The 24041-nt window shown below is 37.5% G+C and overlaps 1 protein-coding gene across 1 annotated transcript in view; it reads left to right on the forward strand.

The window, feature by feature from the left end:
* Nucleotides 1-13231, forward strand: part of timm50 (translocase of inner mitochondrial membrane 50 homolog (S. cerevisiae)) — a 67038-nt gene extending 53807 nt beyond the window's left edge. Inside the window, exons 9-11 of the mRNA XM_028797463.2 lie at nucleotides 5212-5368; nucleotides 7685-7791; nucleotides 12576-13231. Coding sequence (XP_028653296.1) covers nucleotides 5212-5368; nucleotides 7685-7791; nucleotides 12576-12677 — 366 coding nt within the window. The 3' untranslated portion in view covers nucleotides 12678-13231. The remainder of the gene's footprint in view (nucleotides 1-5211; nucleotides 5369-7684; nucleotides 7792-12575) is intronic.
* The last annotated feature ends 10810 nt before the right edge of the window (nucleotides 13232-24041 follow it).

Here is a 24041-nt window from a genome sequence, read left to right on the forward strand (position 1 = left end):
TTCCTTTTTCTGATACTTTTTTATGTTGTTTGTTTTGTATCATTAATGTGACATTTGATGTATTTACATAGACAGTATCTTTATTATATAACTTGTTCATTTTTGTTTTGTTTTTTTTGTTTTTTACCTATCTCTAAATTCTGTTGCCTATAGATTTGAAATAGTCATTTTAATGTGTCTGGCACAGTATACATGAGATTTGAAATGTTTGAAATCATTTTCTGTACTGAGAGTGAAGGTTCCTAAATGAAGCATGCCCCCTTAGTTCTCTAGGGATTGCAGTGATTTGCTCTGTTATGATGAACAAGGGGGTCTTAAGTGAGCAGATGCCACTAATTTATTGGGATGCTGGGAGAGAGTGTCACAATTTTTTTTTTTTTTTTTTTTTTAGTTTACCCCTCCTTGGTTCCCATGCCCTCAATACCGCTTGTTGATATACCTTGAGGGACTGGACTGACCTTTCCTAGCGTCCCAGTCCATCTGGTGCATGCTAAGTCCATGCATGACTGTGTAGGAGGGTGATGTTTAGTGTGGGCAGCTGGACACAAAGCATCTATGATTCGTGTGTCAATTAACAGCAGCAGCCGTGCGCCCTGAGGATCTTTTCCTTCCCCCATCCACAACCACCCCTCTTCCAAACCAACTGGACCAGTCATGATCATCCTGTAGACACAGTATTGTATTAGCCTTACATTTATGTTCCATTAATTAAACTTTTTTTGTGCTACGTGACATTTTTATTCCATGTCTGTTCCTGCAGCTTCATTGAATAACAAGACAGAGGCATGAGACCAATCATGTTTACTTCTGTATTAGGACATAGATATACAGATAGAACTAACTTTAGTGCTTATAATAGTATGGAAGATTATTGTGATTTTTCACTTAACCAGTTATGAGTTTAATCAATGTAAAGAGTTGACCCAAAATAAAAATGAAGTTCAGGATGTGCACAATCTCAGTACCTGGAGTCAATACAGTATTTAAAGTGCAGCACATGAATGTTAGTCCATGTCATCCCTAATGTATCCCATGATTGTTGCCAATAATTTATTAACGAGTCTATACCACAAATGCCTAGGTAGGCTGTGGTCTGATGACAGACAATGTTTACTCCATTAGATTAATTCACCATCCTGCTCTTAGTGCACTTCCACAATTTCATGGCCTTGTATTATTATCCTCCTGAAAAAGTTCCTTCAGAGGTCAGTACAGTGCTACAGTTAAAGAATGAACCAAATAGGTAAGAATATGCTGCAGCATTAATACACATACCAAGAAAACATTATTCATCTTATTTAGTAACAGTTTATTAACTACATTGCACATATTATTTTTAACTGTTATTTAACTTATCGACAATGCAAAGAAATTACATGGTACAAACACAGATTGGAAATGTGTCTAATCAGGTAAAAGAACTATCAAATAAGCTTGAAATTTGAATGGGTACATGTTTTGTTTCGTAAGTTGATATATTCATACAATTAATGTATAATCTCTACAAATACGAGAAGTTGGAGAACACTCTAGATTTTTTGCTTATGGGAATGGAATTGGGGATTGGGTTATAGTGTGTCATATCTTGTCTATGACAAGGTACATAAGAGTTGTATACTGTGATATGTATTGACACTTTAACAATATATTATGGTACCACTAAAAAAAAAAAAAAATTTTATCGAACTTAATTGCAAGTTCAGTACTATTGAGTGGTACCAAACATGTTAAAAAAGAGAGCTATGCATGTATCCTTTCCGCTGGAAAAAGCTGTGTAGAGAATTGATGGGTGGGTTTGACAGGAACAAAAATTTCCAGCATTGGTAAAAATTGCAAAATTCTTCTGAGAAATTATTTTACATTTGAATCTAATGACACGGGGGTAAACCTTATTTTCGAAAAAGAGCCCCTTATATTGATTTTTTTATTACGTAATTCTTTCTGAAAGGGTACTTTAGCATGATAATGAAATACAGATGATTCTTTTAAGCTGCTACATTATAGGAAAGTGGTTTACAGTACATATTAACAACACTTAATATCGTTACTTTTGACAAACAGGCTGCAAATGATCATCTGCCTTTATCCCTAACCACATCCTAGCAAACTGTCTTTGTTAATAATAATAATGTACTTATTAGGCAATATAGGGAAGTGACTGAGGCACTGGACTTTCAACTACAAGGTTGCTGGCCCAAGTCATGCACATAGCCCACTAACAGTGGAATTTTCAGCAAGTTACTTAATCTGCCTGTGTAGTTAGAATAAAGGTGCCAAACAAAATATTGAATAATAATAATAATTACATGCAGACAAATGTTGGATAGATTATTGACTGTATAACAAATTACTTAAAAACCTTAAGCTTCACATAGGTTAATAAAAGGCAAAAGTCTACGTGTATCTCTTCTATCAGCCGCACACATTACTTCTGTCTTTCTTACTTCAGCACAAAATATGCCATCCACATTATTTACACTGCAAAAAATTAAATCTGAGCAAGGGAAAAGTATTTATACCATAACATTAAATATTGTTTTCCTCATTGTAAGAATTACTGACTAATCAAAAAAAAATGTATTTATGATTTTTTAGCTTGCTTTAGAAATCCATCCATCCATCCATTTTCCAACCCGCTGAATCCGAACACAGGGTCACGGGGGTCTGCCGGAGCCAATCCCAGCCAACACAGGGCACAAGGCAGGGAACCAATCCCGGGCAGGGTGCCAACCCACCGCAGGACACACACAAGCACACCCACACACCAAGCACACACTAGGGCCAATTTAGAAATCTTCTCACATAATTTTTCTTACCCCTTTGGGTAAGAGCCAATATCCCAATTTCAATTTAATTTTTGTTTATGCATTTTTGCAGTGTGGAGTTTGACTTGTTTTATTGACTTATTATGTGACACACAGTCATATGTATATATGTGTGTCACGAACAAGCATCATGAGTCTTTGGCCACACACTGCTTTTGCAAATCTCAAGATTTACCTCCTCCCGATATTGGATTGAGATCTTAAGGCTGTTTAGGCCACTGGAGTAAACTGAAATTAGTGTCATTATCTTGAGATGATGAGCCCTTTGCAGAAGTGGGTAGTAACGAGTTACATTTACTTGAGTAACGTTTTTAAAAAAAATTTACTTCTAAGAGTAGTTTTACTGCACTATACTTTTGCTTGAGTACATTTGTGAAGAAGAAACACTACTATTACTCCGCTACATTGGGCAACACTCAAATCGTTACTTTTTTCCATTATATACGCTATATTTTTGCCAGAGAGAAGCCGCCAGTGGATCTACTGCATGACTGTTTCACCAATCAGACGTAGCAACAATAATCACATGGCTCCATTTCACAAATCGGACATAGCCATGCAGTCACATGACCACACACAAACTGTGATGGCATAGCGGCACTAACTCCTCACAGACAGCGGACAGGGAAAGAAAGAATAAATGAAAAATGAGAGCCAACTCCTGCTGAAGTTTAACCATCACTTCACTGAGTAAAGAACAAGCACGTTTTAACCAAACATGCCCAGACACATAGTCAGGGTAAAGTGAGACTTCTTGTATGTGCACAAGCTGCATTGTTCTAATGTTATTTTTTATCAGATGTGCTATTTGGAGGGCAAGTGAATATGCAGTATTATACTGTCACTGTACAGTATATCTTGTCACTGTAAGTAATTTGCGCTATTCAAACATACATGTTACCTACTGTAGGTATTGGCTTCAAAAGCTTTGTTGTGAAAAACTGAGATTTGGAACTTTGTGTTATTTGTGCATTTTTATTTTGTAAAAATTTTAATTTTTACTAATTTATTATTTTATTATTTGGAAATAGCAGAATTTGCACATTATTTTATATTTTTGTCTGTCTTATTACAACATTTCTAAAAAATAAATCATTTATTATGATAAAACAATTACTTAGTACTTGAGTAGTCTTTTCACCAAATACTTTTTTTACTCTTACTTGAGTAATTTTTTGGATGACTACTTTTTACTTCTACTTGAGTAATATTATTTTGAAGTAACGCTACTCTTGCTTGAGTACAATTTTTGGCTACTCTACCCACCTCTGGCCCTTTGTAAGATGGTGGAATTGTCCAGATTGAAGTATCCATTTGAAAATGAGTAGATTGTAGCCATAAAGGGAAGCACCTGGTCAGCAGCAGTGTTTAGGTTGATATTAAGAGACCTAATGTGTTTTACTGTATTGTATGTTCAATCTAATGTGCTTGTTTATACATATAAATGATGAAGGGGAGAGATACTCAATTATAAATTCAGTTGGGCCATTTTTTCAAACCAAGAAATGTAGCTAGGCCAGACATTTTCAGTGGCCAGTAAGCAGCAGATAGTAAGAAATTTTAAACCAACATAAATGAACATATTGGGAAAATAATATTTATTCATTGTTTGCCTTTCAAATTTGGTCACATCTGACACATGGGCATCAAAAAGTGCATTAAAAAAATAAGCTATAATTAATCAGAATCTGGGGTTGTAACAATACTTTTTTTCCCACTTTTGAAAAATAAAATAAATATTTTGGTCATATCTGACCATTGCTTATCTCAGAGTGCATAAAACAAAATAGTAACGCAGTATTAGCAATAACATTTGTTTCCCTTTTGAAATAAAATAAATATTGTCTTCATAAATGACCCAGGCAATCACAAAATGCATTTAACAGAATAAAAAACTATCCGTGCACAAACCCACAATAAGTGATAACAGTAACTAACACACATGAATACAATTTCTGCTGCACATTGAGGGGCCATGGGTTCATTATAAATCACCATATATGTGATTAGCAATGCTTTCTTTTTTTTGTAAACAAAAATGTGGTGATATGCATGCATTTAGTTTGGATCAAGTTTGAGGTACTATGAAGGTATATAGAGGCCGAGTGTCCTAGTGCTACATGTTTTATTTGGTGAAAAACAGAATTTAGTGCATCAATAAACTGTACATTTTTAATTTTTTTTTTGTTTTTGTTTGTGAGGCTGTGGACAGTTCCAGTGAAGTATCTTATTAAACAAGAAGTTAATTTAACAGCAGTGATTAATTTAAATTAAGAAACTGGTTGGACCAAATGCCTTAATCTACTGTGACCCTTCCGGATTGGTGTTTTTTACTAGAGGATAATACTGAATATTTCATGTTTTGTTTTGAATATTATATTTGTAGGATGTGTCCTGTTTGAACAGAGATGCTTCTAAGGTTATTGTGATTGATTGTAAGAAGGAAGCATTCAGCCTACAACCCTTCAATGGTCTAGCTCTTCAGAAATGGGATGGTAGTTCAGAAGACCGCACTCTCTATGATCTTGCAGCATTTCTTAAAAGTGAGTATGAGTGCTTAAGCTTACTATAAAGCATACTGCACATTTGTTCTATAAATCAATTACTTAAGTCATTGGCGAACTGATTATAAAGTGTACCAAGTTTTAGACATCAGTCATGTCATTCATAACTTAATTGTCAATAAAAGTAGCCCTGATTATATGAGGAGCAAAAAATATTTTTGTCAATAAGGATCTGTTGGCAATGTGTATTTTTGTGTGTGTGTGTGTGTGTGTGTGTGCTTGTGTGAGTGTGTTTATATATGTGCAAATAATGTATAAATTTAACCACCCCATTGAATACATAGTAATCAAAGAAAATTCTCTAAAATCACCAACCTCGGTATCACACTGTGCTTCTATATATAAAAGTTCTTGTAATTTGTGTGTCTTTCAACTCATTTTATTAAAGCATTTTATAATACCCCACAGGTGCCTTTTGTGTGTGGCCTTTGTTTCTTTTTTTTTTTTTTCTTTTTTTTTTAACTCATGTACCATGACCGTAAAATGCAACTGACAGACAGGTAGAAGGAAAAATGCAAAAGAGGAGGGCGTCACAGGATTCAAGAGATGGTGCATTCCACGTCTGAGAGTCAAAATATTAAAAGATGAACACCTAAAACAAGTGTTTGTGGCTTGAAGATGGCAGTTGTGTTTGTGCCTTATATTTAATGACACTGCTAACAGCAACCCTGATTTTATGCATGTGCATTTGTTCTACTTCTTTCAGCTGCTTCCGTTAGGAGTTGCCACAGCAGATCATCTTCTTCCATATCTTTGTCCTCTGCATCTTGTTCTGTTACACCCATCACCTGCATGTCCTCTCTCACCACATCCATAAACCTTCTCTTAGGCCTTCCTCTTCCCTGGCAGCTCTACCCTTGGCACCCTTCTCCCAATATACTTAGCATCTCTCCTCTGCACATGTCCAAACCAACGCAATCTAGCCTCTCTCACTGTCTTCCAACCGTCCAACTTGAACTGACCCTCTAATGTACTCCTTTCTAATCCTATCCATCCTTATCACACCCAGTGCAAATCTTAGCATCCTTTAACTCTGCTATTCCAGCTCTGTCTCCTGCTTTCTGGTCAGTGCCACCGTCTCCAACCCATATAACATAGCTGGTCTCACTACCGTCCTGTAGACCTTCCCTTTCACTCTTGCTGATACCCATCTGTCACAAATTACTCCTGACATTTTTCTCCACCCATTCTACCCTGCCTGCACTCCTTTTCACCTCTCTTCCACAATCCTCATTACTCTGTACTGTTGATCCCAAGTATTTAAACTCATCCACCTTTGCCAACTCTACTCTCTGTATCCTCACCATTCCACTGACCTCCCTCTCATTTACACATATGTATTCTGTCTTGTTCTTACTGACCTTCATTCCTCTCCTCTCTAGAGCATATCTCCAACTCTCCAGGGTCTCCTCAACCTGCTCCCTACTATCGCTACAGATCACAATGTCATCAGCAAACATCATTGTCCACGGGGACTCCTGTCTAATTTTGTCTGGCAACCTGTCCATCACCATTGCAAATAAGAAAGGGCTCAGAGCCGATCCCTGATATAATCCCACCTCGACCTTGAATGCATCTGTCACTCCTACCGCAGACCTCACCACTGTCACACTTCCCTCGTACATATCCTGTAAAACTCTTATGTACTTCTCTGCCACTCCCAACTTCCTCATACAATACCACAACTCCTCTCGAGGAACCCTGTCATATGCTTTCATATGCCACAAACACGCAATGCAACTCCTTCTGGCATTCTCTATACTTCTCCATCAACACTCCTGGACTGTTCTCTGCAGTCAGAAGTTTGATTTGCTATCACTCACTTGTCATTTGATTGTAAAGATCTGATCTCCTCTAGTCCACATCAGAAATTTCATTAACATAAGCATTTTTTATTTATAAAAAGTTAATGATTTTATTTAGAAAGCTATTGTTATTCTAGTTTCTCTTTGTTCATTTCTATTCTTTATTGGGCTATATTTTGAAAACTTTACCTAAAAAAAAATTTAAACAAATATTGATGTCATTACCAAGTAAGTATCTGTGATCTGGGTTATGTATCAGACTACCATTTAGTGTTCCTTTCAAGAATACTTTTTGATATTATGTGGTCCACTTAATCTCTTGACAAGAAGAGTTGTGGTCTTCGGTTTAATACATGTTGAGAACCCCTGATGTAGACAAAAGATTAACTAGAGCTTTTTAGACTTTACAGTAACTTTAATCCATTCTGACAATTATTCATTCACTTTCTTGTATCTGTTTGTTTAATGTAAATTTACTATACTCTTGCAGCAATTGCCATTAGTGGTGTAGAAGATGTAAGAATGGTGTTGGAGAATTATGCATTGGAAAAGGATCCAATAGAAGCATTCAAAAAGAGACAGGAACAGCTTGCTCAGGTAAACAAAGTGGTGCACAATGTCAACCATTTCATAACTTAAGGAATAGCTTGCATTTTTTTTTTTTTTTGGCTTGAGTCTGTATGCATGTTAAGATCATACTTCTGATCTATACTATTTTACATAGTTCAGAATTACTTTTCCTTCACTGACCACAGAAGTCATTTGATGCTGCTTTCAATAGGTTCTGTTGGGTTACTTTAATAAGTTCTTTTCTAATTTGACTTAATAAAAGTTTATTGAACAAAGAGGTTAAATATTAACCAAATGTTGTTCAAAATGTTTCAGCAATATACAATAATAAAAATGACAACAGTATATAACCATTTAGATTATCTCAATCTGTAAAGTAACTAGATAGATTTTTTTTTTTTTTTTTTTTTTAATCCCCTGAGGCTTTTTAATAAAATTCAATAAATAAATATTATATTATGGCAAACAAACCCCTTTTAAGTACACAATAGCATGAATGAAGAGAAAGAAAATATCTGACTTGGCTAAAGATAAAAAGAGCAGTCACTGTGAGGCATTATAAAGATGTAGTTCCATTTACATAAAGAAGCCCTAGTAGAGTTTCTTTACATGCTTCTAAAGAACTTAGTTTTTGAGACTGGGGTTGTGCAGCATTTTTCATAATTGCACTGTTTTGGTTTCATTTTATCCTCCAGTACTACCTTGAGGGGATTAAGACTGTGTCTCATAACTGAGCCTACCTTTTTAATTAGTTTGTTGATATGGTGGTTTTCTCTTGAAGTGATGTTATTTGTATGTATTTTTTCTTCCAACCAAGTTGCTTAATTAGAAGCCAATTCTCACCAATAATTTCTTGGCTTGATAGTGTTTTAACTCTACCATGTTAGTTCATTCTGAAATCATAATTTATTTCCCCATCTAATGATACACGTATCATCCAAGTGATTTGAAACATACTATGGATGAATAATTTTCAGTTCTTCACTTTCTCTTCAGTTTCCTTCTGAGTACTTAATTACACCAAATACTGAATGATGAATACACACAGGTGAAAATGGAGACAAGCTAAATGTAGAACTGCTGGTTCCTTTGCCGTTTGCATTTTATTGCTAATAAGGAGTAATTAAAACAATGAATACAGCTGTGTAACATTAAATTAAGCAATTAAGGGTCCAAAATCTTAACAAGGGAGACAACTAAAATGAAGCAGGAAAATGTCACTTGAGCAATAAGTGCTTCATCAGTAATGAACGATTTCTCATGAAGCAATCTCTGTATTCTAAATGTGTTACATTAAATTTATCCTGTGTGCCAACTACTGACTGTCAGTGGTTAGTACAAGGGGTAGCCAGTTTAAGAAGTACTTGGCAATTAACAAATAAGAGCACACAGATTACGATGAATTTAACATGCTACTTTAGTTCAGATCAGTGCTTGAAGTGGACCAGTACTCATCAGTATGCAGTACCAGCACTTCTGCGTTTTACTCTTCAGAGTATCATCCCTTTTTTCCTTTAATACCAGGACTTCTTAGAACCTCCTAGTACTATTATGCTAGATGTGCTGGCCTGCCACTATCACTAGGACCGTACAATGTAAATGTATTTACAGTGGGGCAAAAAAGTATTTAGTCAGCCACCAATTGTGCAAGTTCTCCCACTTACAAAGATGAGAGAGGCCTGTAATTTTCATCATAGATATACCTCAACTATGAGAGACAAAATGAGAAAAGAAAAATCCAGAAAATCACATTGTCTGATTTTTGAAGAATTTATTTGCAAATTATGGTGGAAAAGAAGTATTTGGTCAATAACAAAAGTTCATCTCAATACTTTGTTATATACCCTTTGTTGGCAATGACAGAGGTCAAACGTTTTCTGTAAGTCTTCACAAGGTTTTCACACACTGTTGCTGGTATTTTGGCCCATTCCTCCATGCAGATCTCCTCTAGAGCAGTGATGTTTTGGGGCTGTCACTGGGCAACACTGACTTTCAACTCCCTCCAAAGATTTTCTATGGGGTTTAGATCTGGAGACTGGCTAGGCCACTCCAGGACCTTGAAATGCTTCTTACGAAGCCACTCCTTCATTACAAGGGCGGTGTGTTTGGGATCATTGTCATGATGAAAGACCGTCATGTTTCATCTTCAATGCCCTTGCTGATGGAAGGAGGTTTTCACTCAAAATCTGACAATACATGGCCCCATTCATTCTTTCCTTTACACGGATCAGTCGTCCTGGTCCCTTTGCAGAAAAACAGCCCCAAAGCATGATGTTTCCACCCCCATGCTTTACAGTAGGTATGGTGTTCTTTGGATGCAACTCAGCATTCTTTCTCCTCCAAACACGACGAGAAGAGTTTTTACCGAAAAGTTCTATTTTGGTTTTATTCCTCTTCTGGATCATCCAAATGCTCTCTAGCAAACTTCAGACGGGCCTGCACATGTACTGGCTTAAGCAGGGGGACACTTCTGGCACTGGAGAATTTGAGTCCCTGGCGGCGTAGTTTGTTACTGATGGTAGCCTTTGTTACTTTGGTCCCAGCTCTCTGCAGGTCATTCACTAGGTCCCCCGTGTGGTTCTGGGATTTTTGCTCACCGTTCTTGTGATCATTTTGAACCCACGGGGTGAGATCTTGCGTGGAGCCCCAGATCGAGGGAGATTATCAGTGGTCTTGTATGTCTTCCATTTTCTAATAATTGCTCCCACAGTTGATTTCTTCACACCAAGCTGCTTACCTATTGCAGATTCAGTCTTCCCAGCCTGGTGCAGGTCTACAATTTTGTTTGACAGCTCTTTGGTCTTGGCCATAGTGGAGTTTGGAGTGTGACTGTTTGAGGTTGTGGACAGGTGTCTTTTATATAGATAACGAGTTCAAACAGGTGCCATTAATACAGGTAACGAGTGGAGGACAGAGGAGCCTCTTACAGAAGAAGTTACAGGTCTATGAGAGCCAGAAATCTTGCTTCTTTGTAGGTGACCAAATACTTATTTTCCACCATAATTTGCAAATAAATTCTTTAAAAACCAGACAGTGTGATTTTCTGGATTTTTTTTCTCATTTTGTCACTCACAGTTGAGGTATACCTATGATGAAAATTACAGGCCTCTCATCTTTTTAAGTGGGAAGACTTGCACAATTGGTGGCTGACTAAATACTTTTTTTCCCCACTATATTACTTGCTAAGCTTCATTACTCAGGTTGCAGTAAGTTACACAAGTCAGATCACATTTCATTATTGTGCTTTTTCCTGCTACTCTCCTATCCTGCTGGTAAGTAGGGTAAGAACATCTGTGACAATTTCAGCCTGGTTACAAAAAGGCAACATGAGAATAGGATCCAAGGCAGAACAGTCAAAACACACAAACACAAACTGATAGTCAGGAGCATCAGTAATCTCATGAATCAAGTGTCTCTCCTATCAGTCCTGTTATCAAAGATCCTGTTGATGTAGCTAATGGTAGAAACAGTGTTTCTGTGTTGATAAATGACCAGATTCTGAGTTTTATACTTTTGATCACAGAGTAAATAGCAAATTTTTAAAGAAAAAGAAAGAAAAAATCAGTTTGGATGCCATCATGCACTAAAGTTGTAGACATTTTAATTTGAATGATTTGAATTTGGTCACCTTCGTTACAGGCAACTATCTTGTGAGCATTCAGTGCTTCTGATGTGTTTTATTTATAATAATTCTGTAATTCAAAACGTAGAATGATTTTGATTTGATGGTATTGGCTTACATGCTTGGCAACATGTGGATTTTTTTTCTCTTTTATTTTAGGGTTGATAAGAATTTCACAAATTTCATTTTTATTTTGGCGGCCTCTTTTTTTAATAAATCATTATTTACCTCCTGTCTCTAAGAGTCCCCAATCCTACAGCACAAAACCCTTGGGTATCGCCTCTAATTTATTTTCACATTATCTACTGTAAATTATTTTTGCAAATGGTTTTGAGAAACGATCATAAATTAATGATTTAATCTTAAGATGAAGTTTATGATGATCTTAGTGTTATGATGCATTTGGGAAACGCACCCCAGACCAGTCGAGCATTTAGGAGATTATTTGGAAAATTTTGTTTTCAGTTTTATTTAATGCATGTTCATTTAAGCTAAATGAACTTTGGCATTTAATGGATTTCTGTGATGAGCAGGGAGGGTCTAAAGCCTTTTAAATTCTCTATTTTTGTAGCCAATGGGTAAAAAATAGTTTAGGTTATTATCATAGGTTGTAGTGTAATAATTGTCTTGACCTTAATTTATTGCATTCTGTGTGGCAACCACTGTCTGTTATTATGGTCTCCTCAAGGAATGGCCAGTTGAAGAAGCACTTACCAATTATCAAGCAGATTGGGGAGCACATACATTATGAGGGGTTTAACTTGCTATTTCAAGTATAATGAGTTTTTAAAGAAGCACTCACAAATTACCAGCCTTTTTTAAAATGGAGTTTGCAATGAATTGATAAAAAAGGAAAATATGAAAATAAGTTTAAAAAGGGTGAACAGCTTTTTTGAACAGATTGCTGCAGCCATTGGTCACAATAAAGGCAATATGTTTTATTTATATTTAACTAGATTAAAATTACATTGCATTTTACAAACCACTAATGCAGGAACCCAGAAAATACCAAAGGGTTCACAAACTTTTTTGAATGTATGCTCAATAAAACACCCACTAAAATGTTTGTATCTATACTGAATTTGTGAAGCAAATGTCTTTTTTTTGGTAGATGATATTTTAATGGCGTTAAATAAATAAACTCAATTCATGTATTGAGCTTGCTGTTTTTTTGTTTTTTTTTTAATAGGAAGAAGAGCACAGAATCTCTGAACTTTCTCGACATAAACAACAAGGCTTGTCACTAAGTACTATTACAGGACGTTTCTGGCCTAGATCAAAACAACAGTGACACATTTTCAGTCTCCATTTTCATGGACAGTCTACAAATGGAATGGCTGTTGTGGGCAACTTCCTTCAACAAATAATTTAGTATCCATTCTGGAAATTATTATCCTTGTCACATTTGTTACTTTTTAAGTCCAAAAAAAATTGGGCCCTGGCTAAAATAAGATGGAAATTGAGCTACATCCTAACCTAACTGAAAGGCGAATAAACTTTGATTTGTTCAGTGGGAGCTATTTTAAACATAGAAGAAAAACAGAGTGCAGTCTCTTCTTTTTACCATTCTTCTACTGTTTGTAAAGGGACTTCTTGCTTTGTTTTGGTGCTGTGCGTAATAAATACAGGTCTGTTTTAAAGACAGGTTGTAGCAGAATTATGTAAAAGAAGGAACATGTTTCTCCTGAAGTACACAACCTGTGAACCCCATTATTTTTGTATTTATTTCAAGTAAAGCAGTATTTAAACATAATTAGTAGTACAATAGGAGAATCCAATTTTTTTTTTTTTTTTTTTTTTTTTTTTTTTTTGCATTGCTCTTTAAATAAAGACCTTGTGACTCTCTATGGCTAATTTGTTTTGTTTCTTGCATGAAGAATGCTCGGACCCCTGCATACAAAAAACATTTACTGTTACTATACAAAAAAAGGAAAATAATTCAAAACAGATCGTTGGAGATGAATGTTAAAAAGATAATGACACTGAAGATCTGGGCTTTACAAAAACAATCCTAAGGACATTTTCCCAACTCAAAGCTGTAAGGAGATATGTGTAGAATGTAAGCCCTGCTTAGAATGCCCTTGCTGCATAAAGGTAAGCCACAGTAAGTTGTACTGAATCAAGTCCTGTGCTGGCCATCCTTGTTGCATACAGCCACATGGGTACCCACACACACACACATTAGCCATGTTGTGTATGTTTTTGCTTTTATTCTAAAGACATTATGCTGTACAATCAATTTAACAGAGATGTTAGTGAGGACTACTATCAGTTTTACTGAATATAAATAACAATGCTGAAATTCTGCTCTAGTTTTACTTTTAATTTCAAAGCACTGAAATATATTTGTTTTCTATTAGACAAATTGAAAGGAAAAAAATATGCTGTGAAAATTTCACCCCCACACCTAAATGTGTGTTAAAGACATATTTTGCAACAATGAGTCTTTTGGAGGTAAGTTTGTACTTGCTTTTTCACACTATTCAGTAGTGATTTTGGCCCTTTCTTCCAGACAGATTTGTTCCCAGTTGTTCAGGTTACTCAGATGTGTGCCACCATTTTCACTGTCAAATTGAGATTGGGTCTTGTCATTGTGGGACATTCACCTTTTTGTCTTTGAGCCATTCCAAGATTGCTTTGGCCTTTTGTTCAAAATCACTGTCTTGCTGAAAGAGACATGTGACAAAGTTTCAGTTTTTTAGCAGACTGAAACAAGTTCTCTTGCAGTTACTGCATTTTACACAACTAGATAACTAGTCCCTGCTAATGAAAAGCAACCACACAGCATACAGTAAAACTGCCACCATTGTACTTCACAGACATTAGTGTTTTCCAAAGTGTATGCAGTGTTTTATTTCTACCATACATACAGTATATCTCTGAACTTTGGCCAAAAAAGCTCTACCTTGGTCACCCCTGACCACAAATCATTTTCTTATATCACAGATGCCAATGTCATGCTTTTTGGAAACCCTCACATGTGCTTATTCATAGTTCTTTAACAATTTCTTTTTTGCCATCTTCCCTTACAAGTCTTTCTTACGTACAGCTAGCTCTTGCTATGGTTGACTGGTGTACTTTTGATCTATTCTGTGCTACAGAACATTTCTGACTCCTTCACAGTGATTGTTGGCCACTCACAAGTCTCACTTTTTGCACAGATTTATTTAAGGGACATTCTATATCCAGCAGTAGCTTCCACTAATAGAATCAATAATGCCCAATGAAAGATCCATATATTTGGATATTGTTTTGTACTCTTCCTAATTTGTACATTTGTATTTTATCTGACTTGATTGTAATGTTCTGTAGTTTTCATTTGCAGAGCTGACTTTCACATTCATAATTTTATTTATAATCCCTTAACTTGGATTTTTTTTATCCAGAAAATTCTACAGTTATGTTTTGATTTGCTGGTGGAAACCAATTTTGTCAACAATAGGCAATATTTTTCTTAGCTCTATAAACTCAGAACTTCAATAACGGGGATTAAGTACATAGGCATCAGCATATTTACTTTTTTGCCCCTAACGTACAGTAATGTCAAATTTAAAACAAAAAAGTGTAATTTTTGTGTTTCAATTCTTTGAAGTAAAAATAACTACAAAATTTCAGTACAATTACCTAGTCAGTAAAGGGCCCTAATAGTTTTGCAAGGTACAGCACTAGTGTGTGTACTGGAAGAAGGTTCTAGAACAAGGGTACACTATGATTAAATAGTTTATAATCAAATACAGTGATCTCATTACACCCTGTCTTAGAATGATTCACTTTGTTCACTGAATCTGCACTGAAACCGTTATCTTCTATCTGAAGTCACTTGTTTGACCATATTTGGTGGTTGTCATTCTGTAATACGTATCTGGTTTGTTCTGAACACCTCTTGGAGATAAGCACTGATAGAGCTGTTATGTTTAATAACTCGCAATCATGGAGACATATGAAGATTTTTCAATAACTTTAGATGTCAACCACTTCTATTATTTTGTCTGTCTTCATTTGTCTCAGTTATTGCCTTATAAAATGAGTCACATTTTTGATGTTACTATTCTTTTTATTTTGGATATTTTCTTATATGATTAGCACTAGTAATAATATATGTAATTATTAAATATTTCAAAATTACTCTCTTCAAGCTTTTTTTATAGCATATATAACGCATTCTCTTTGTTGTTTATTTAGGATAATTCACGAATGAAGATATGTTCTTGAACCATAAAAACAAAAGCAGCAGTATGAAGGCCCTCTAGTCAATGTTGGAATGCTAGATATAACTGGCTTGCAAGCTTAGGTATTTTTTAACAGAAATACATGTATGTTTTGGGACGTTTAGAATACAGGCTAAGTGACTTACTTGTTCAAGGTTGTATATTGATTGAGCGACAGAGATTAAACCACAAAGGCTGTGTTTTTCTTTTCTTCAGATTCCATTTCACCAAGATAAAACATGTTGGTGACAACCACAGCCAAGTAATTTAAGAGTATATTTAAATTCAAACAATTCTGATGCTTAAGAAAGATGGGTTTTGTCCTTCATAAGGCAGAATACTTGTTAAAATTCCATTAACTTTAGTCGCTTGCGAGGCAGGTAGTATACTGTACATTCATGAAAGACAGTCTGACATGGTGATTAGGGCTTTGAACTTCAGGGTTTGAAGTTGCAAGTTCATATCCCGCTTCTGAACCTGTGTGACCATGAGCAAGTCACTTCATCTGCCTGGCTCCAGTAGGAAAATCAAAAGAAATGTAACTGTTCCTCAAATATTGTAAGTTGGGTACTCTGGTCAAGACATAAACCAAATAAGTAAATTATAAGAAAGGTGCGAGCGTAGAACCTCTGTGTGGATTGTGTTTTATAGATCTTGATGTTGACTTTTCTTGGACAGTTCGCCAGATAAGTTGCTTGGTGTGTACATTTGCAGTTTATGAATGTTTTTGTCTCATTGTCTTCATGAATAATGCAAATTGATTTTAATAGCTTTATATCAGTCTGTTAAAAAATGTAATCTTGTTCCTTTCTAAATTGTTTTAGACTCGGATACATACCGATGTTATCAAATTTGTGGTATAATGGATTCAATCATTTTTAAACGGTAAGATTTGAAGAATTACAGTCATATGAAAAAGTTTGGGAACCCTTCTCAGTCTGCATAATACTTTACTTTCAATAAAAAAAGATAACAGTGGTATGTCTTTCATTTTCTAGGAACATCTGAGTACTGGGGTGTTTTCCGAACAAAGATTTTTAGTGAAGCAGTATTTAGTTGTATGAAGTGTGAAAAACTGGCTGTGCAAAAATTTGGGACCCCTTGTAATTTTGCTGGTTTGAATGCCTGTTACTGCTCAATACTGATTACTTGCAACACCAAATTGGTTGGATTAGCTCATTAAGCCTTGAACTTCATAGACAGGTGTGTCCAAGCATGAGAAAAGGTATTTAAGGTGGTCAATTACAAGTTGTGCTTCCCTTTGACAAGCATGGGATCCTCAAAGCAACTCTCAAAAGATGTGAAAACAAATATTGTTCAGTCTCATGGTTTAGGAGAAGGCTACAAAAAGCTATCTCAGAGGTTTAAACTGTCAGTTTCAACTGTAAGGAATGGAATCGGGAAATGGAAGGCCACAGGCACAGCTGCTGTTAAACCCAGCAGGTCTGCCAGGCCAAGAAAAATACAGGAGCGGCATATGCGCAGGATTGTGAGAATGGTTACAGACAACCCACAGATCACCTGCAACGACCTGCAACAATATCTTGCTGCAGATGGTGTATCTGTACATCGTTCTACAATTCAGCACAATTTGCACAAAGAACATCTGTATGGCAGGGTGATGAGAAAGAAGCCCTTTCTGCACTCGCACCACAAACAGTCGCTTCTTGTACGCTTAGACAAGCCACATTCATTTTGGAACAAAGTGCTTTGGACTGATGAGACAAAAATTTAGTTATTTGGTCATAACAAAAAGCACTTTACATGGCTGAACAAGAACTCCGCAGTCCAAGAAAAACACCTGCTACCTCCTGTCAAATTTGGTGGAGGTTCCATCATGCTGTGGGGCTAGTTCAGGGACTGGGGTCTTTTTTAAAGTCGAGGGGCGGATGAATTCACCTAATATCAACAAATTCTTCAGGATAATGTTCAAGCATCAGTCACAAAGTAGGAATATCCAACCCCTGTGTAACTTCAACAAGACAATCACCCAAAACACAGTTTGAAATCTACAAAGGCATTCACACAGAGCGAGAAGTACAATGTTCTGGAATGGCCGTCACAGTCCCCTGACTTGAATATCATCGAAAATCTATGGGATGATTTGAAGCAGGCTGTCCATGCTCGGCAGCCATCAAATTTAACTGAACTGGAGGGATTTTGTATGAAGAATGGTCAAAAATTCCTCCATCCAGACGCTCATCAAAGGCTATAGGAGGTGTCTGTTATATTTGCAAAGGAGGCTCAACTAAGTATTGATGTCATATCTCTGTTGGGGTGCCCAAATTTAAGCACCTGTCTAATTTTGTTATGATGCATATTTTCTGTTAATCCAATAAACTTAATGTCACTGCTGAAATACTACTGTTTCCATAAGGCATGTCATATATTAAAAGGAAGTTGCTACTTTGAAAGCTCAGCCAATGATACACAAAAATCCAAGGAATTAAGAAGGGTTCCCAAACTTTTTCATATGACTGTATATGGTGTCATTGCTTTTAGATGCCCCTCAATAATCAAATCATATTTATTTTTCCTTGCTTGTTTTTTATATTACATATAAAATGAAGAAGACTGGCTCAGAAAAGTTAATTAAAAGGTCTGCAAGGACAGGTAGCTCTATTATGCAACATAAAAGAGCACAATGCAGTGGAGACATTGCTCTTTCACAAGTCTGTCTTGAAGGTACTGAAGGAGAAAAGTGTCAAGTTAAACTTCAGTCTTCCATCAGTTTTCCAAAGCTATGTTTTCTACACGGAGTTTGCTATCAGTCATTAGGCAGGGTTCCCTGATTTGGAAACCATTATCATAAAAAAAAAAAAAACACTCTACTGTCTTTGTTTTACATTTCACTTGCTTGAGTTTGGTTGGTTGCATTATTTTATGATGTAATATATGTATAGTCTTGTGTAATTTTGTTAATAGTCTCATCCTGTAATGCTTGATACTGAGCTGATTGTGTTTTTCTGTGATAATTCCGTTGTCTGTGTTGTATATTCCCTGAAGCAAAGACACCTGTGTGGAGAAAATATTCCATACCAACTTTACCACACTCATCAGTCCGTTGTGATTTCCAGCTGAGCAGGTGCCATACTAGGATGTTAAGGACCACGTGAAAATGGACTTCATTCTGCACTTTTTGAAATTGGTGAACATACAGTAGATGGAGACTTTCTTAAGTGCTTATTGAAGTGAAAGCTTTTCGTTGACAATAGCTAAAATGTTTTACCCATTTCAGGATATCACTGATTATAACTCCAAGAAATGTAAAGCTTCTGATCCTTTTCACAGGATCCTCTTCAATTCTGATCAAGAATTCTCGGATTCTCTTTTCTGATTAAGATTCTTGCCGCTGCATTCTGAACTAACTGCATCAGATTAATGCCTTTCTTAGATACAGGCAAACTGAAGAGAGGCTCGCTTATCCAATGTTGCGCATTTATGTGTCACCACAGGACAGAAAAAAGGGCCATATTTGCCACTGAACTCGTCATCACATGGGCACGAGCTCCATTAGTTGGCATATTATTGGTAATCGGAAAAGGGGGTGAGCTTGTGATATTTTGTAAACATGAAACTGTGTTGGAAAGTCCTCACATAGTCATCTAATTTTCATTCTATTTTATTTCCTACTCCGAAGACGAGATCATCAACAGCTGTCAAGTCTGACATCACCTCCAACTAGAAGTTACGCAGTGTGGCATTGGCTTTGGTTAAATGATGTTTTTTGTTTCCTTTCAAGCTCCTTGTGATTTTGTTGTTTTGTGAAAGAGCTTTATAACATAAAGATTTTACTATACATCAGCCATTGTCAGCACAATCGCTTTGTACATAGCAAACAAAACATACACAATGTGGGAAGGTATATTGCAGATTATCTAGATGACACCAGATTAAATATTTTAGGGCGCCAAGTCATATCCAAACGGTTGTATACAGCATGGCTTTGAATCGTCCGGCATTCACAATTTTATTTGTTGGAGTCTTCCACAAAAATTTCAAATCAACTCGTAAATGCATGATTAGACATCAGATTTTGCTGCTGAGAAACCCTTACAAGTTCATCGTGGATAATGGAACTTAATGGCACTTGTCCACTGTGGGAGAAGGTACAGCTCCTGTAAAATAAGATGAAGGTGACATCTCAGAATCATCTCATGGAAATGAATTCTGACTTCTAAAGAGATTAATTCTCTGACTCTAGTCATCCGATATCACTATAGAACTAAGTGCCTATCTTAGTATGTGGGGCCACATGTGTAAGGACATGGAAGAAAATGATTTCTCTGACCATGTTTTGTGTCTTCCCTCAATGACACTGGTCCACATGTGCGATACCAAATGTATAATGTGCTCCGTGTATATTGGAGCCTGAACACTGATAATGGTATCATGCTATGCATAGCAATTTGGGGCGGAGTGGTGGCTCTGAGGCTAAGGATCTGCGCTGGTATCCAGAAGGTTGCCGGTTCAAGTCACTGCCAAAAGAGATCCTACTCTGCTGGGCCCTTGAGAAAGACCCTTAACCTGAAATTGCTCCTGTACAATGGCTGACCCTGCGCTCTGACCCCAAGGGGTATGCAAAAACTAACAAATTCCTAATACAAGAAATAAAGAACCAAAAAAAAAAATTGTTCTTGATTAGACTTTTTGTTTATGATGTGGAATAACGTGTGATGATCAAGGCCTGTGAGCACGTATGGAGATCCTGTTCTCTGGGCTTCAGTCGTGTGTATGGGAGTGTCCATGTGACGCCGCTGTTTGCTGTCTAATATGTGGGTTGAGGGGTTTCTTAAGCTTATCTGGTAATAGGCTTTGCTCTTCCACATCGAGGTGAGGTGTTATGATTGTATGAATCAACCTTTACTATACCTACACCAGCTTATACTCTGTTCCATGTAAAACACTTGTATGTTTAGTTTTAACTCTGAGTGCGCGGAGCCATAAATTGCTTCATTAACACTAGAACTACACCTGTATAGAGGAAACTCCTGACTTAAGGCTATTTTGACCCCTTTAAAAACGTTAGGCTCTGCGGCACGGCACTCATAACATTTCAACTGATGTCCAACTGCTGAGCCCTTCACGGGAAGTGCAGCTGCTGTCTCACATAATATTGCACACCATATTGTGTGTAGAACTTCATACACTTGTTTTCCCACGCTGCTGTGGAACTGGAGAATGGGCTGATATTGGATTGTGTTATGACACATTCTCCATTTCACAATGCTCCTTAAAGAGTCCCTCAGGAGGAATCCACGTCTTGCCTCATTAGTTCCTGTTTGCCGGTGGTGAATTGAGCCTGACTTCCTGCAAAAGCAATTACCTCACACATAGGGAAAGAATATTGGGAATGTCCCCTCCCTAAGTGACCTGAGCATGAGCCGAAGGGCAGGATACTCACTGGCACATTTTTTAGTTAGTTAGGTTTCAAGCATGATATTTTGATTGATTTTTATAAAGTATACTACACACTGTTGGAATTCATCAGAAAATGATATGCAAGAAAACTGGGGGGAATAAAATACACAATGATAGATGCACACAGAAGTACATGGTAAACTGCTCAAATTATGTACAAGTATTGTGTGTGTGTGTATATACATATATAGTAGTGGAAGGCCAGGGCCCTTACCTGGCTAGGACGCCTTCATAAAGAAGGACTGAGGGAGAGAGCGTTCACAGGGCATTATCCCCCCTGGAAAGCTAGAAGGCAGCAACCCTGTGTTGCTGCAGCACCACGGACTTCCACAAGGCTTCACGGGAGCTGGAGTTCGGCACAGCCTTGTTGGGTCCCATGGGTGCCACAAGGGAGTTCTGCAGGAGCTGCAGAGCCCCTACGTCGTTGGGCTTCCACCTCACCCGGGAGTGCTTCCAGACCACGCCAATGGCCCACTGGAATACTCCCAGGTGCAACATAAAAGAAAGCAGATGCCACTGCTCCAACAGCCAGAGTTGGGAGGGAGAAGACAATGCTTGCTGGTGGAGGAGTGGAGGCAAAGACAAAGAGAGAGAAGCCAAAGAAGGAAGAGTGGTGCATTGCTGTGCTTTGGTACTGTGCTGTAGGAAATGATTTGGGAAGTGTTTCCCACTGCATGAAAGCCTGTGTTCTGCTGGAAAGGGATGTGTGGAGGTCCCTTTATCTGTGCAAAAGGATGAAGGTCCAAGTCTTTACAGTCCTGATGCTTCCTGTTTTGTTATATGTTTGCAACACATTGGAGCTATCCAGTGACCTGAGATGAAGATTTGACTCCTTTGGTACTGTGTCTCTTCAGAGAGGCTTTGGGTCGAATGAGTGTATGCTCTCAGAGTCCCGAATGAGGCGCATCACCTGCATTGTGAAGGAGCGTCAGTTACGGCACTACGGCCAAGTGTTGTGATTCCCTGAGGGTGATCCAGCTCATAGGATCCTGAGGACTCGAGCAGCTGGACCAGGCCAAGGGGTCGCTCACATAACACCTGCCTGCAGCAGATAAGTGGTAATTTCAAGAGGGTGGCTCTGAACCGCGTGTTTGCCTGGGGTGTTGCCAACTGGGATTCCAAGCTGTTTTGTTGTGTGGTGAGTGCAGCAATGCGCTGTACCAGTGCATGCCCCCCAACCTGTACTCTTTCCACACGTCCTCAATGTATATTAAAAAGAGAATAGAAACTATGGTGCACACTTTCAAAGATTCTAAGTAAAAGAAAGATTGACAACACAGCATATTCACGATAAAGTTAGTAAATTCAACTTTTACATACATCACAGAGTGCAGAAAACTGGAAGGCATCTCAGATGAAGCAGGGGGGCTGCTTTCATGGGAAACAGGAAAGGAAAGGTGCTGGAATCTGGAAAGGACAATGGAATATGCCTTACCCTTTACCGACGGATAGTGTCATTAAAATAGCAGACTTATTAAGAAGGTTTTAGCCTTGCTGAAAATCATACATGGACCCTTCCCTTATCTCCATCACCCCCAACCAAAACTCACATGGAAAACAGAAAAAAAAAAAGATGTGCAGCGGCCTCTTTGTAGATTTTATCAGAGAATGCAAGAAACAGCAGCTGTGACTCTGTCCGGCACAATTGCCCTGTTCAGGATGGAGACCCCCAGAGACAGATCATGGCATGCTAGCAGGCTGATTACTCATAGATCATTTTCATACCGTCGCCCTTTACCCCCCCCCCCCCCCCCCAGGTCAGCATAGCCCTCCCCCAAACACACACACGCACATGGGCACCTGTCGCTGTTTCTGCTCAAGACTGCATATATGCATTTTAAAACATGCCAGACAACTGGAGATAAATGCGGCTGTGTTATTGTCTGCCCTAATTACAAACAGACAGAAAGCGCTTGTACCTCTAGTGTCGCTGGGCCGGCTGAGTGTACCGGAGTGTGACATTTTAAAACACTGAGAGAAACGAGGCTTCAAATCCTCGGCTTGATTTTTGCCCATGCGGTCTACCCTAAGAGCAGACTCCCTTTTGGCTTTTACAAAGCAGATTTCACGTGTTATTTCTTTCCCAGGATCTGTTTCGAAACAGGGGGGTCTGATTGCCAGGCTTTGAAACAGGTGGTCTGCATAATCACATGAAATGAGAAGACCGTATGAAGTCGTGTAGATAAAAGGCTGTTGTCTCCCAGTCTAGAATGCCATTGTATTGTCCCGTGCCCTGAGGTAGTGGATGATATCCCCATAACAATGCTGAACTCCTACCACCCATCTTTAACGTTTGCTCATCTATGGATACATTTGTGAGGAGGGCTTGAAAAGAAAATGAAGCAATGAAGACAAAATATGTTGACATCTTTACTGGCTGAATGTACACATTTAAATCCTCCAGTGCCCAAGTAATTAAAGTTACTATGTGAAGATGGCTTTATAGCGTCAATGAAGGAGGTATGAGCCACCCCTGTATAAGACTGCAGTGCATATAAGCAATTGTCACTTTTAAAACTTACATATTTATTGACTCTGTTGTGTTGTGCAATTCAGTAAAATTACTACCCACTGTAATTCTTAGAAAACCAGTTACACTCTTTATACCCTGGTTCTTTAATGGCACTTTACTGGTTTGTGTGATTCCTTGTAGAGCTGTTGCTTGACAAACAATAATTTAATTCTGGGAAGGATGTTTTGCATGTGAAGCTGGTCTTTTGGGCTTGGAAAAGGTTCTTAATATGTGGACAAAACAGAAATTTTTAAAGTATGGAAGGTTACCTAACAGATCAAGAAAGCCCAAACCTAACCTGTGTTATTGTATCCTTTTAAAATCAGGAGCCCATGTACAGTGCATTCGGAAAGTATTCACAGCACATCACTTTTTCCACCTTTTGTTATGTTACAGCCTTATTCCAAAATGGATTAAATTCATTTTTTTCCTCAGAATTCTACACACAACACCCCATAATGACAACATGAAAAAGTTTACTGGAGGTTTTTGCAAATTTATTAAAATTAAAAAA

This window comes from Erpetoichthys calabaricus, chromosome 1, assembly GCF_900747795.2.
Source record: "Erpetoichthys calabaricus chromosome 1, fErpCal1.3, whole genome shotgun sequence".
NCBI lineage: Eukaryota > Metazoa > Chordata > Cladistia > Polypteriformes > Polypteridae > Erpetoichthys > Erpetoichthys calabaricus.